This window comes from Pan troglodytes, chromosome 10, assembly GCF_028858775.2.
Source record: "Pan troglodytes isolate AG18354 chromosome 10, NHGRI_mPanTro3-v2.0_pri, whole genome shotgun sequence".
NCBI lineage: Eukaryota > Metazoa > Chordata > Mammalia > Primates > Hominidae > Pan > Pan troglodytes.
The window spans coordinates 78,688,189-78,702,806 of NC_072408.2; the positions used below are offsets into that span (position 1 = coordinate 78,688,189).

At 39.8% G+C, this 14,618-nt stretch overlaps 1 protein-coding gene across 1 annotated transcript in view; it reads left to right on the forward strand.

The window, feature by feature from the left end:
• Positions 1-636: 636 nt before the first annotated feature.
• Positions 637-14,618, forward strand: part of TPH2 (tryptophan hydroxylase 2) — a 96,203-nt gene continuing 82,221 nt past the window's right edge. The window contains exons 1-5 of the mRNA XM_522470.7: positions 637-818; positions 3,312-3,461; positions 6,019-6,202; positions 6,311-6,411; positions 11,314-11,381. Of these exons, the coding sequence (XP_522470.2) occupies positions 714-818; positions 3,312-3,461; positions 6,019-6,202; positions 6,311-6,411; positions 11,314-11,381 (608 nt within the window). The 5' untranslated portion in view covers positions 637-713. The remainder of the gene's footprint in view (positions 819-3,311; positions 3,462-6,018; positions 6,203-6,310; positions 6,412-11,313; positions 11,382-14,618) is intronic.

A 14,618-nucleotide genomic window follows, 5' to 3' on the forward strand; every position in this document is an offset into this window, starting at 1 on the left:
AAATAACTGGAAGAGTGGAATTGGAATGTTTCTAACACAAAGAAATGATAAATGCTTGAGGCAATGGATATCTTGATTACCTTATTTGATCATTACACATTGTACGCTTGTGTCAAAATATCACATGTACCTTATAAATATGCACAACTATTAGTTATCCATAAAAATTAAAAATTAAAAAATCCGTAAAATGGTTTAAGCATTCAGCGGTGCTGATCTTTCTTAAATTATTTTTCTAATTTTGGAAAGAAAGCACAAAATCTTTGAATTCACAGTTGCTTAAAGACTGAGGTTAACTTGCCAGTGGCAGGCTTGAGAGATGAGAGAACTAACATCAGAGGATAGATGGTTTCTTGTACAAATAACACCCCCTTATGTATTGTTCTCCACCACCCCCGCCCAAAAAGCTACTCGACCTATGAAACAAATCACACCATGAGCACAGATAACCCCAGGCTTCAGGTCTGTAATCTGACTGTGGCCATCGGCAACCAGAAATGAGTTTCTTTCTAATCAGTCTTGCATCAGTCTCCAGTCATTCATATAAAGGAGCCCGGGGATGGGAGGATTCGCATTGCTCTTCAGCACCAGGGTTTTGGACAGCGCCCCAAGCAGGCAGCTGATCGCACGCCCCTTCCTCTCAATCTCCGCCAGCGCTGCTACTGCCCCTCTAGTACCCCCTGCTGCAGAGAAAGAATATTACACCGGGATCCATGCAGCCAGCAATGATGATGTTTTCCAGTAAATACTGGGCACGGAGAGGGTTTTCCCTGGATTCAGCAGTGCCCGAAGAGCATCAGCTACTTGGCAGCTCAACAGTGAGTACTACGTACCTGGCACTATGGAGAAGTATTTTTTAGGGTGTGGCCATCTTCTCCTCACCATATGAATCCCTTTTGTAGTGTAAGCACGCACACCTCAAATTTCTCCTTCTTCATAATCTGTCTACCCTGCTTTCCTCCTGTCTGCCTCCAGTCTTCCTCTTCTCTCCATAAGTAAAGCGAGTGTGCCAATCACTGCGTGCTCAACTTTTTTTTCCGCAAAGTTTGTAAGTAGAGAGTTAAGAAGTTCCTGAACATTAAGAATGAGAGATTGTATGAATCAATGTCTTAAATCTACAGCCAAAAAAAAAAAAAAAAAAAAAACGGAGTGTGAAGAATTTTGAAAAGCCGTTTATTATGAGGAGGAGGAGTAGGGAGAACAAATTAAATAAATTTCCACGGTTTTCAGAAGATCATTGTGTCTCCTACACCCCCTTCAGTTTACAAAGCCTGGTCTTTAAACATAGAACTATTATTTTCTCTTCTTAGTTATGGGTGCAGGTTATTGGAATAAAAGAAAGATTGGATTCCTTTCAAAAGTTTTTCTGTGTTTCACATTGCTCAATTTTTTTCAGTTTACTTGATGGAATAATGAAAGCAATACACCACTTGCTATAGTATTTAAGGGAGTTTTATGTTTATAATATCTACAGGATAAAAAAGCAGTATTTGCAGGATTTTAGATCCTGCTTTCAGGTAATAGTCGTGGGATTTAATAAAAACCACGAAATAAAAATGTATCCAGGTCCTAGTCATTAAAAATATTAAATGATATTTTATTACTGTACTATCAGAGTTTATCAACCAAATCCAATTCAGTCTGTATCATAGAATCATCTGTTTTAATTTCGTAGCTCCAAATATGTGCCAGAGGGCTGCATTGGACTGACATATTATTACTGATAAAAATGTTGAAAAGTAAACATGGCAACTTCTGTAGAATTATTTAAATCAATTTGCAAAAATGAGGCCAAAATGTAAATAGATTTTCTAACATTTAAATATCATGAATATTTGGATGAGATATTACAATGAAGAATTTTGAAGTCATAATTAACTGCTAGAAGGAAAACAAAGAAAGCTCAGGGTAATGGTTAATGTATGACCCTTTTATATAAAAAATGCTACTTTTGTATGCGAGATCTGTGTGTTGTGTGGTGAGGAGGAGGCAGATGTTAAGAACACTGAGATATTTGAGCTTTTAATGACTAAACATACTGTCAAATGTCAATGTCTGCATAAACTTCTTCCCTCCCTCAAGTCATAAATAATAAAATCTCCATCTCTATTATATATAAATCTAGTGAGTAAGGCAATACTGATGTGTGAAAATAAAGCCAGTAGAGAAATCAGAAGAAGACAATGGCAGATAACTATTCACTGGGTCCCAAAGCAAACCTACATTTCTCAGTTTCATGAGGATGTAGTAGATTGGTACGATTGTATTAAATCACCATTTGCCAGGAGTTACTTCTATGTCTGCCCAATGCTGTATCTGCATATAAAGAATATAAAACAGACCATCATAATTTTGCATTGTCTGTCAAATGAAAGTTTCCAGCTTGTTGTTTTTGTTTTGTTTCCTCCCATTCTATTCCTAAATAAAGTTTCCAGCTTTGTATTCTGCATTTCTGGCAATGTGACCTGAGTTACTGGAATCTGTCATTTTTTTCTTTAGCCAGCAGGATTAATAGACATTACTTCATCAGGCAATATAAAATCTTAAGTGGCTAATGAAGTGTTAATCTTTTTCAGTTTCTCAGATTTTTACTGTTTGCCCCTAATAATTAGCTGGCCAGGTTTCTTCCTTCCTTCCTTTCTCCTTTTTTCCTTTTATTTGTCACTGAATTTTAATAGTCACTTTTCAAATATTATCTTCTGACACAGATGGCCTTAGAGTTATACACTTGTCTGTGCTAAACTTTTGCAGGCAGATTCACATTGACAATGCGGATCTAACTGAAGAAAGTAATACTACCCGTTAATTTCTGGGCATGTGCTGACATATTTTGGAATGAAATCGATATTTTGTTTTTAAAATTTAATTGAAACTAAAAATATTTTCAAAAATATGTTTGATCTTGTTTTTATTATGGTTAGTAATTAATGTAGTTTCCATATGATTCAACGAGGCTAAGAGATCAAATTTTGTGCTGTAAAATAATCCTAGAAAGGCAGGAATTGTTCATATATGATATTTCAGGCGTTATGACAGTCAGGTTTTTGTTACTATTAAAGTGAAGCAAATCTGATCCCCTTTTAATTTCAACCACTAGATGATGTCTTAGACCATTGGAAAATAGTGTCTCAGAATAAATTAGACCAATATTTATGACTGAAAGTTATGAGTGACATGGCAACTTCACCTTAAGTTTGTATGATTGGTGGAGCTTCCAGCTTATGAATGAAATGTGTGGGAAAAATCTAATTATGGAGGATTCTGGAACCCTAACTAATATTTTGTTTTATTATGCTTCCACATTCCTGAAGCTAAATAAACCTAACTCTGGCAAAAATGACGACAAAGGCAACAAGGGAAGCAGCAAAAGTGAAACTGCTACCGAAAGTGGCAAGACAGCAGTTGTTTTCTCCTTGAAAAATGAAGTTGGCGGACTGGTAAAAGCACTGAGGCTCTTTCAGGTGAATGTAAAATATCATTACATAATTTTAAAAGTGACGGTGTGCCTGGGTACAAACCTGTTATCTGCTATGAAACATTACTGAATCAATTTCTGGATAATGTGGTGAAAGATTCAAAGGAACCAAACTTCGTGAGGCTTTAAAAGGGGAGTTGTCTGTCAAGCAATGAAATAAGCAGAATTGCATAAGCCGTGGCTTATTAATGCAGAGTTAGCTTGTTAGGAACTCTGAAGACTATTGCCAGGTTAGGAGGTCAGTACTTCAAAAATGTGAGCTTCACACCTGAAAATGAAAACACAAGAGCCAAACAGGGTATCTTAAGTAGCAAGAGCCTGTAGCTTGATTTGATTTGTTCAAATTTGAATTTACACATGTCCTAGGAGCATGTTTATTACGAAAAACTGAGATACATGAATATAGGCACACGGTATTCCCCTGTCTCATTGTTTATGTGTCTTAATGTATCTTTTTGCAAAGATGAGTCACTCTCCTTATATTATATATTGTTGGGGTAGCTCTTCCCTTATCTTATAGAAATGTTCATAGCATCTTCTCAGGCCCAAATCTGTAGTTTGAACCCTCAAGAAAGATCCTGGTTAGGGATGAGGCTGGAAAAGCCCAGAAAAGCTGTTGTGTTCTTGCCAGCATATACCTAATGGTTTCTGTACCCATCAGCAAACACCCTCCCTTACAAATGCATTTTGTTTGGGGGCAGTGGCGGTTGATGAGAGCTGTTAAGATAAGGAACCTAGCTCTGCGTGATGCCTTGGGCTGCTAGTGCAGTGGAAAGATAGCTGCAATTGCAGTTAGGGGGTTCAGACCTGTGTTCTCCTGGCTTGGCTAAACACTAGCTGCTTCTTAGGTTCAATTTCTTTATTTGTAAAATTGCAATAATAATTCCTACCTAACAGGATTGCTGGGACGACATAATATGAGTGAAAGTGCTTTGTAAAGTGTACAACTATGAGGCATTATTATGATGCCTCTATGATGATCATAGCAGGGGAATTAGAAGCCTGATTTGGCAAATAATTTCTTGTTCTCTTTTGACCTTGAAGAAAGGATCAGGCACCATAAACAGTGGTAATGGAAATCTGAGGAAATATTTTACAGATAATTATGTCATCCAAGGCTGTGTCCATACAGTGCCAAAGGCAGGCCAATTCAATTAGACAGCTGGGTGCAGTGGATAAATTCCTGGAGAAGGAGTTAGCAGCCCTGAGTTTTCACTCTGCCATCAGCTAGTCACGGGGCCTTAGCTAAGCCATTTAACCCATCTGGACCTCAGTTCCCCTAAAAACATCTACTCTGCTTCAACCAAAAGCCATTAAAAGCCCAACGTGACACAATGTATGTGAAGTCTATTGGGCCTTGAACTTAATCTTAATATTATTATCAGCCAACTGAAAAAACATGCATGATATTATTGTAAAGGTTAATAAAAACAGAAATAGGACATTTAGTTTCCTCATCACAAGACCAGTTTCTTTATATAGGAGAGGGTGCTGTTTGATTTGATGCTATTCTGGCACTGGAAACTACCTATCTTGTTCCTATGCTGAAAATTCTGAGATCATCTAGGATTGCATCAGGAATTGTGTTGGTAATCACAGTGTATCATCTGGAGTGAGAAGATGTCTGCTTATTTGTAGGTGGGTTGGGATGGAGAGAACAGAGTCTTCAATTAACTTAGAGGAAATGAAGAACACATCACTGGGGGAAATTCTAACCTGATTTTTAAATATTAAATCACTGCCCTTATCTCTGAGATCCATCATAGAGTAATAGTTGCAGCAACACATCCTTGGTTGAAGCTAGTTTAAAGATTGCCAAAAGAGAGCAATTATTAAATGATCTCATTTAGGGGTTATTATCATTATTTTTTTACCTTTTTTTCACCCTCCTTGCAATCATCTAAGTTGTTTGTTTCCTTTTGCCTTCAAAGATCCTGTCTTGACTACTTATCTTGCTCCTAATTCTTTTTGTACCATATGGGTTACAGTTTGGCTAGTGTTTCCCAAGCCTCAGTCATTTTCATGCCACCTCCCCAATTTCTGCTTGCCTTTTGTACTGTTTACTTATAAAAAAATTATAAAAGGTCATTTCTAAAAGGTTATTTTAAAACTTTATTTTAAAAGAAAACTTTATATTAGGGGTTTGAGTTTTAGTTATGTTTTTCAGAAACATATAAATCTGGATATTACATGATAATATAATAAATAATTTTTTCCCCAAATAATCACGTGCCACCTGTGGGATGTGTACCACTCTCTGGGAAATGATGATGTTCATTTTATAGGGCCATTTTATATTTTAAATGCCCCTTCTATTTTTTTATGAGGCAGGACAACCTATACACAGAAGTATAAATATACAGATTTTTTATTAATGGAAATAATGGTTGGAAACATTTCCAAGTTTTATTCAAAGAACAGAGAGATTGTCTCTTCCTCTTGTGTGGGTACTTCGCACCTTGCTTAAGATGTGAACAAGAAAAGCTCATGGCATTCCTTTTATTGTCCCTGAAGGTGATTTTCAGATGCTCGTGTTTCCACAGGAAAAACGTGTCAACATGGTTCATATTGAATCCAGGAAATCTCGGCGAAGAAGTTCTGAGGTTGAAATCTTTGTGGACTGTGAGTGTGGGAAAACAGAATTCAATGAGCTCATTCAGTTGCTGAAATTTCAAACCACTATTGTGACGCTGAATCCTCCAGAGAATATTTGGACAGAGGAAGAAGGCAAGGGTGGTCTTAGCTTGTCGGGTAACTTTGCAATCTGACAAATATTGCAAAGGGGAAAACACAATCTGTGAACTAATATTTTTGAACCTGCACTGTTTTCAACAGAGCTAGAGGATGTGCCCTGGTTCCCTCGGAAGATCTCTGAGTTAGACAAATGCTCTCACAGAGTTCTCATGTATGGTTCTGAGCTTGATGCCGACCACCCAGTAAGTATCCAGTAAAATCTATTTCTCACATGCTCTTTCAGCTCCACCCATGTGCCAGGCACTGTGCCATGTTCTGTGCTGCAATGATTTATTATAGAACAATTTATTATTTATTCCCCATAACTGAGAGCAGACTTCCAAATGATAAAGCTTCCCTGTACATGTGTTGACTGGAAGCAGGTTAGAAGGATGGTATTTTCACATAGCATTTATTTTTAAAAGGGTTGGATAGAGGAGGAGAGGCTAAACCTTGGAGAATATTTCTGTGGAATTAGACAGCCTGAAATATACCTGCAGATGGTGACCCTTGGAAAAACGATGAACTGAAATTGATCATGCCTCTGGGAAACTAGGGAGGACTAGGTATTATGGGGCTCAGTGAGAGAATAAAATTCTTCTTGCTATTTTCCTTGACTGGAGGTAGTTAGGAGTAGAGTAATGTAGTTGACTTCAGTCTCAATGGAAAGGTAGAGAGTTTTAGAATAAAGGCTATGATGGAAGACATATCTCTTCCCACATCTACCCTGAATCTATCTACCATCATTCTTTCCTCTACTCCAATAAAAATGACCATCTGTAAAGAAATATGATACTTGGGTAAGCATTTCCCATTATTCTCCCCTTCCCCCTTTTACATCAGTTTTTATTTAACACAAGAGACCTGGAACTTCTTTATGGCCAGAGTGAAGTACAGTTAATAGTCTGGGAGAAGTAAGCAATGCACCCATTCATTATAGGCATTTTTTCCCTCCCCCGGTGCCCCTTGTCTAAAAATGGGCAGATAAAAGAGTGAAACCCAAGCAGATCACTAACGCTTACAGGACGCATCTGTGGTCTGCAGGTAATAGTTTACAGACATTCCTTGCTGTTTAAACTGAGGAAATCTGGGGGTTTGGCAGTGTGGCTGTACTCTGCGCAGTGGCTCTCTAAGTGCGACCCCAACATCAGCAGTGTCAGTATCACCTGGGAATTTGTTTTAACAAGCCCGCCCTTAAGTTTGAGAACCCCTGTTTTAAAGGAAACTATGACAACTTTAACCCTAGGGAAATCTTCAATTAAACCAGTCATTTGACATATATGCCAACTCAGACCAATTCAAATATACCATTCAAACAAATGGTCAAACAGACCTAATTCAATTGCATTATTTTCAAAAAGCTGAATTCTCTCAAAGAAACAATGTGTTATATTTGCTAACACAGCCTATAATTTCAGAATATTTTCCAGTAATTCACATGTAAGGCTTCTGAACATTAGAAAAACATTAAAAAATAGCTTTAATAATCACCCATTGTTATCTTTCCCCTCTCTCAATTTCCAGAAGGCATCAGAATTAGCACGGGAACCTGACGTAGGAGCTAAGCAGTACCCGGGCTGCACAGACACCAGCTGTTAACTTGCAGAATGACCTTGCCCAAGTCCCTTTACCTCTGCACCTCAAGTTCTTTATGTAAAAAGTGGAAATAAAATTGTTATTGACCTCAAAGGGGTGTTTGAAAAGCCTAGTTAATAAAACAACTGGAAAGCATTTGGCAAGAGTAAATGCTTAATTCCAGAAATAGAAATGCTGTATTAAATCATCCAGATCAATGCCTGGACAGTAAAGGATTTTTCGATAACCTCCTATTTCCAAATGCTCCCCTTAGTCTAGTTTGAAAATTACTCAACCTGGAGAAAGGAGTTCAGCCATTTTAATGGAACGACCATAGGAACCACTGACTTTGCTGAGAAAACATTTATTCCAATACCCAGCATAAATTTTCCTGTGCTTAATTTTATTCCATTACTCCTAATTATACCCACCTTATGATACCTTCTCTTATTTTCTGTGCAGCCACTTGAAATAATTGCAAGCACTTAGCAATCCCCTCTCTTGTCATTTTTTAGACCACATATATTTCTTTTATACGCACACCAAATGTTCATTACACAGAATGTGATATAGGCAAATTGGTGTTTTTGTACGTTGTTTGATGAGGATGGAAAAGTTGTCTAAGCACTTTTTCTGCCTGGGAATAATCCCAGTCCTGAGACAAACACAGGGACCGTTGTGATAGGATACTTCAGAAGGGGCTTGGAATATAAGAGTAAGGTTGCCGAGGCTCCCTAGAAAGGGTTAAATATCTAGGTCAGTGCCTCTCAAACCTCAGGGGGCAAACTAATCACCTTCGCGATCATTTTTAAATGCAGATAATGAGTCTGTAGGGCCTGGGATTCTGTATTTCTGGTGATCTCCCAGATAAGACTTGCACCAGAGGGTCTTGGGACCACACTTTGAGGAGCCAGCATCTAGACTGGGAAGGTCTTTCGAAGTGGGGGTTCAAGGTTCACTCATAAGGTGTTTGTTAAAAATACAATATCTTGATGCTCATCTGAAGCCTACTGAGTCAGAACTTTCAGGGATGGCCCAGGAATCTGCATTTCAAAGTTTCTGCAGGGGATCCTGATGAGATCTAAAGTTTGAGAACTAATGTCTTAATTAATGTTCCAGCTCAGCGATTCTCATCCCTAGCTTTCCATTCACATCACATGCGGAGAATTAAAAAATACTGATGCCAGGGCCTCTGGGAATGTGGCCAGGTTTGATGTATTATTTAAAGCTCCCAGGTGATTCTAATATTCCATCACGGTTGACCTATTTGGGATAGCTAATTGAGTGTCAACACAAATTTAGCTGAGCACTTTAGAGTTCAGGCTGGGTCTTCAATTTCCTTTGATTTCAATTGAGAGAGGGAGGGTGGGTACTCTCTGGCTGCTAGGGTTGCCAGATTTAGCAAATAAATATCTAGGATGCCCAGTTAAATTTGAGTTTCAGATAAATAAGGAGTAGTTTTGTGGTATAAGTATGTCCCATGTAATACTTGGAACATATTTATACTAAAAAGATTATTTGTTGTTTACCTGAAATTCAAATTTAACTGAGTGCCCTGTATTTTATCCGGTAACCCTATCCCTGGCTTCAGTTCAGAATGGATGGCCAAGGAATGCTGTTTCTCTGTCACTACTAGTGCAGCTAGCGTCCCTAGTTTACTTTGCCAGTCCATGGTTCAATCCAGGAAGTTCTGGATCGCCCACAACATTTGCGTAATCACCGCCACACTAAGCTAATGAGGCATGATGAGTAAATCACTCTCTTGCGTCCTTGGAAAAGGTGCAGGTGTTTGCAGAAGAGAGGCAGTTGAGATTCTTCAGGAGGCCCAGCAGATTATGATGCCGTTACCATGGTGTCCAGTCTGGCAGGAACCGGGGAACAGATGCTGTGCTTTTCACAGGACGCTTTTCCTTTTGTCATGGCCTGTTTTCTTTTTGAATAATAAAGGTGCTTGGAATTCTTTGGTTTTACCATCTCAAGTAGCCTGGTTTTACTAGTGAGTGTTGAAACAAGTATTTTCTAGCATGACTGCATCTACCCTCTACAGCAGGAGACCTTTTTAAAGGGCACAGATCTATTTGTGAATGTGGTAACTATTTATTTTATTTTATTATTATTATTATTATTTTTTACCAAATACCCAAACTTCAAGGACTGTGGTAACTATTTTGTAAAATTTTTTATATAGACATTTTAGGACTTCACAAGCCTGCCTATGAACCCCAGTTTAAAAACTCCCAATTCACAGTAAAAGAAAGTGCTAGTTTCTTGGACAGAGGATACTTCATTTCTACATGGTGTTAATGTGGTCTCAGGGCATCTTCTCTCTCCTCCCCTTAGTAACTCTCTTGTCATTCCTGAAAGAAAGGTTGTTGACAATGGAAGTTCTTCATTTCTGTCAAGCAGACAGCCCTGTGAAGATTTCTAGCCTCGAGGCCAGTTCTCTTCAGCCAGGCAAGAGAGGGGCGATTTGCTAATGAGTTTGAGGCTCCTTTTGAGCAGCCCATCTTGCAGAGCTGTCTTAGGCTCAGCAAAGGTAGTCTAGGCCTTTGTGGGCCTCACCCTGTTCTTCACTCTCCAATGCCATGATCCCAGTGGCTTGTCTCCTTGCCTGGCCTCCATTCTTAGCAAGCCATTGCTTCCTGGTTATCCTTCCAGGTTGCAGGGCTGTAGTGGTAGGAGTCAAATTGCAATAACTCCTTCTGAGCTTCCAACAGCTAGAAGAAACAACCCTGGAAAGAATTGATTGTCTGAAAGTGCTTAAAGGAAAGGAAAATGGAAAGTCTGTTGACAAGAGGAGAGATTTCTGAGTAAACCGAGAAGTCCTCTCTGAAGGATTTCACTTGACTGAAAAATGACAGACATAATGTTTAATTTCCCAAGTGGATGATGATGGATAAATATCTTGAAGTTGGCTAAGACTAACTAGAATTATAAGAAGTCAGAGTGAAATGGTGCTAAGCTTCTGTCCTGTGCATGAATTCCCTAAAATCGATTTTGCATTATGTGGCTGTAGTCATAAAATACAGCAAAACCTCTTTAATTCATACTAATTTGGGAATGTGTCGATTATTGTAAATGATAGAATTTATAATAAATGTCACATTTATTAGTTATTTATACAAAGCAATTAAAATTAGGTTAAGTTACTGAATAATCATGTTAAAGGGATCTGTTTTAATGAATAGGATGGGATTAATTTGTGATTAAGATCAATTACATGCAAATGATATTTGAAAACCTAAAGGTATTGTTCACAATATCAATTTGCTCAACTAAGCCATTCTGCTTACTTAGTGGAAAGGTAAACTTTAGCCTGAATTGCCACACATCCTAAATTAGTACAGCCCCAATTTAATGAGGTTTTACTGTAAGCACAATTTGTTTCTGTCTGTGTCATCAAGATGGCCATCCTAGGATAAGATTTACATATGAATTGAACACTCAGACACCACAGTGATTTTCTTTTAGGTCTTCTGCAGCTAATTTTCAGCACTTTGTTAAATAACTTAATCTTTTTTGTGTTTAAGGGATTTAAGGACAATGTCTATCGACAGAGAAGAAAGTATTTTGTGGATGTGGCCATGGGTTATAAATAGTAAGTACCTGTATAACTCTTTCTTGTCACTGGCTAGTTAGGAAAAACACGTGCTGTGTTAAACAAACCTGTCATCTCTTCACTTTAACTTTTGCAGAAGGCAGGTGTGAACCATTTTAAACACTCACCAACTCTGTAGGCTTTAAATGCCAACATTGATGTTTGACATCTGGGTATAATTGTAAAATAATGAGACCTGCGGGCCACATGCCAAGTGCTACATTTACACCATTGTGTTCCCAGCTCCACCAAGACAAAGACCATTTCTGTGCACTCTGCAGGCCTTAGAAACTGTGTTTTAATTTTAATTTTACTTTAGCCTTGACTTTTCAGTAACCCCCTTCAATCTCCTGCTTCCCCGACGAAAGTAGAGGATTCAGCAAGAACGGTGAAAGGGCTCAGTTAAGGAGCCGTAATAGAGAAGTCATGTGTTTGCTTTACATGGAGAGGAAAACTTCCTGTAAACTGCAGGGGTTATGAAGGAGTTTCACACCCATTCCCAGATCAGAGTTGGGATGGAAGAGGAGGACCTAACTTCGGGGTGAGGACTGTGCATAGTACATAATGCTAAGGGGCAGTGACTTTCACTCGCGTCCGTGTGAAGAGACCACCAAACAGGCTTTGTGTGAGCAATAAAGCTGTTGATTTCACCTGGGTGCAGGTGGGCTGAGTCCGAAAAGAGAGTCAGCGAAGGGAGATAAGGGTGGGGCCGTTTTATAGGATTTGGGTCGATAAAGGAAAATTACAGTCAAAGGGGGGTTGTTCTCTGGTGGGCAGAGTGGGGGTTACAAGGTGCTCAGTAGGCTTAGCTTGGGCTCAGAGGCCTGACAGTGACAGGATGTGTTTGCGACTGGAAATGGTGTTGTATGTTAACTGCAGGCCATGTTTAGAAAAATGCAGTGGTGGTTAGGCCTGTGTTTGTTCTATTCATGCTAGTATAACTCATAGATCATCACAATGCTCTCTTTCCTCTGTCTGGTATGATTGATCAGCTACAGGAAACTTGTCATCAGAACAAAATGCAAATCCATCTCGTAAGGGAAAGATTCGTCCTACCCCAATTGAGAGTAAGTGTGAAACTTGACTGTCCTGTGAGGCGAATTTTTCATTGGTGAAAGTTTAGAACATTACGTGTGTTATAGAGGGTCTCAGTGTGGGCTTTGTTTATAAAAAGGGATTTGACACACGGTGCTTAAGACAGATGAGAAGATTCTTCATCCCACCTCTCACTGGGCATCCCTAGCTTCCTCTGATGCTTAGGTGCTCTTCCCTTCATCCTCCCAAGTCCCAGGCATCCTTCGTCCTTTCTCCACGACATTTAGGAAAACAATGTTCTTAAAAACCAGGACCACATGGCACATGCCCTTTCACATGTGCCTATTCTCATCTCCTCTGTTCTAAGCAGCTTCTTTCCCCTCTCTACTGTGACTTTCCACAGCTTGCAATGTCAGCATGCACTTGCCCTAGCCCAAGCCCAACCTCAGGCCCCCTTCTTACCCTCAGTACCACCCCCTCTAGCCCCATGTCCCAGTGTTTCCTGATTAAATTGCCAAGAGAGGACTCGGATGGGCTGAGCTCACGTTTTAACCTCAGGCCCTGATGATGGTTCTGAGCCTTATGATTGGCTTCCCCTGGTCCACAGGCTCCTTCTGCGGAATCAGGTCATGACTGTAAAGGTGGATCCTTAGAGTGCGTGTGGGCAGGGCAGTTCTTTGTAGCATGACCTGCCAGAACATGGTAAAAGCTCAATGCCTGGGAGAGCCTTTTCCCTTAGATAAAGTAGATAGCTTTGTCACTCAGTCTGCCTCCTGAGTAGCTGGGACTACAGGTGTGTGCCACCATGCCCAGCTAATTTTTAAAATTTACTTTTTGTATTTTTGACAGGGTTTTGCTGTGTTGCTCTGACTGTTCTCAAACTCCTGGGCTCAAGTGATCCTCCTACCTTGGCCTCCCAAACTATTGGGATTATAGGTGTTTGCCATTGTGCTTGGCCAGAAAATGTATTTTATATGTAGATGCTATATGTTTTATGTATGTGTGTGTGTGCATGTGTGTGTGTGTGTGTATAAAATGACATGATTTCGGCCGGGTACAGTGGCTCATGCCTGTAATCTCAGCACTTTGGGAGGCTGAGGCAGGCAGATCGCCTGAGGTCAGGAGTTCAAGACCAGCCTGACCAACATGGAGAAACCCTGTCTCTACTGAATACACAAAATTAACCAGGCATGGTGGTGCATGCCTGTAATCCCAGCTACTTGGGAGGCTGAGGCAGGAGAATCGCTTGAACCTGGGAGGCAGAGGTTGCAGTGAGCCAAGACTAAGGGACTAGCTCAAGGGTTACTTATTTCTTCTTGATAGAATTCAAAAGCTAAACAAAGGCAAGCTGATGTTGTGGTGATACAAGTAGAATATATGAGTCAACCAGTTTCATGGAACTTTGATAATGAGGAGTCATTTGGTTTTAAAGAAAACATATTTATATGGAGAGGACAGAAAATGAGCATATAGTCAAAGTGATGGAGAGTGAGGTTCTCAAAGTGTTAACAAGAGTTTGCGTTTGCCACCTTTGCATAGCTAAAGAGTAAGATGAAGGTGTGATGTCTGTAGAGAAAAAAAAGTAGAGACTGGAGAAACTGGTGGACATTTACACAAAAGAGGGCTGGATGGAGCTGGGGCATTCCAGGATCTGGTCCCAGTTTGGAGGGCTGGGAAGTGCTAAGGTTCAAGGGGCCTGGCTGTTGGTAACTGAATGTTCAGGAATCCAAGAGAGCCAGGAAATGGCCAATTCATCATTTTATAATGAGAAACAACCCTCATAGGACTCACAAAATTATCCTTATAGTCATGATAGCAGAGGAGGCCAGATTATAACCTTCGGCTACTTGGTGGATGCAGAGTCAAGTCAAAGCAAAGGGTATTTACCTAAGAGAGCTTAGAATCCAGGGAATTATAGCCCTCTCCCCTGGATGGTGCTGAGCCCAGACTGACCTAGGCAGGATAACAGCATGCTCAAAAACTGCAGCATTGGACTCCAATAGTCTGGGCTTGTGTGCACTCCTCTCCTCCAAGCCAGATGTGCAACCTCATTGTGCCAAGGCTGCTTCATCTGGGAAGTGTGCCCAACAATAGGACCCATTTCACAGGGTTGTATTAAGGACTAAAACAGAGAGTGCATGTGCTGTACCTCACACATTGCCCAACACATGACCAATGATTATAAATGTCACTTATATTATT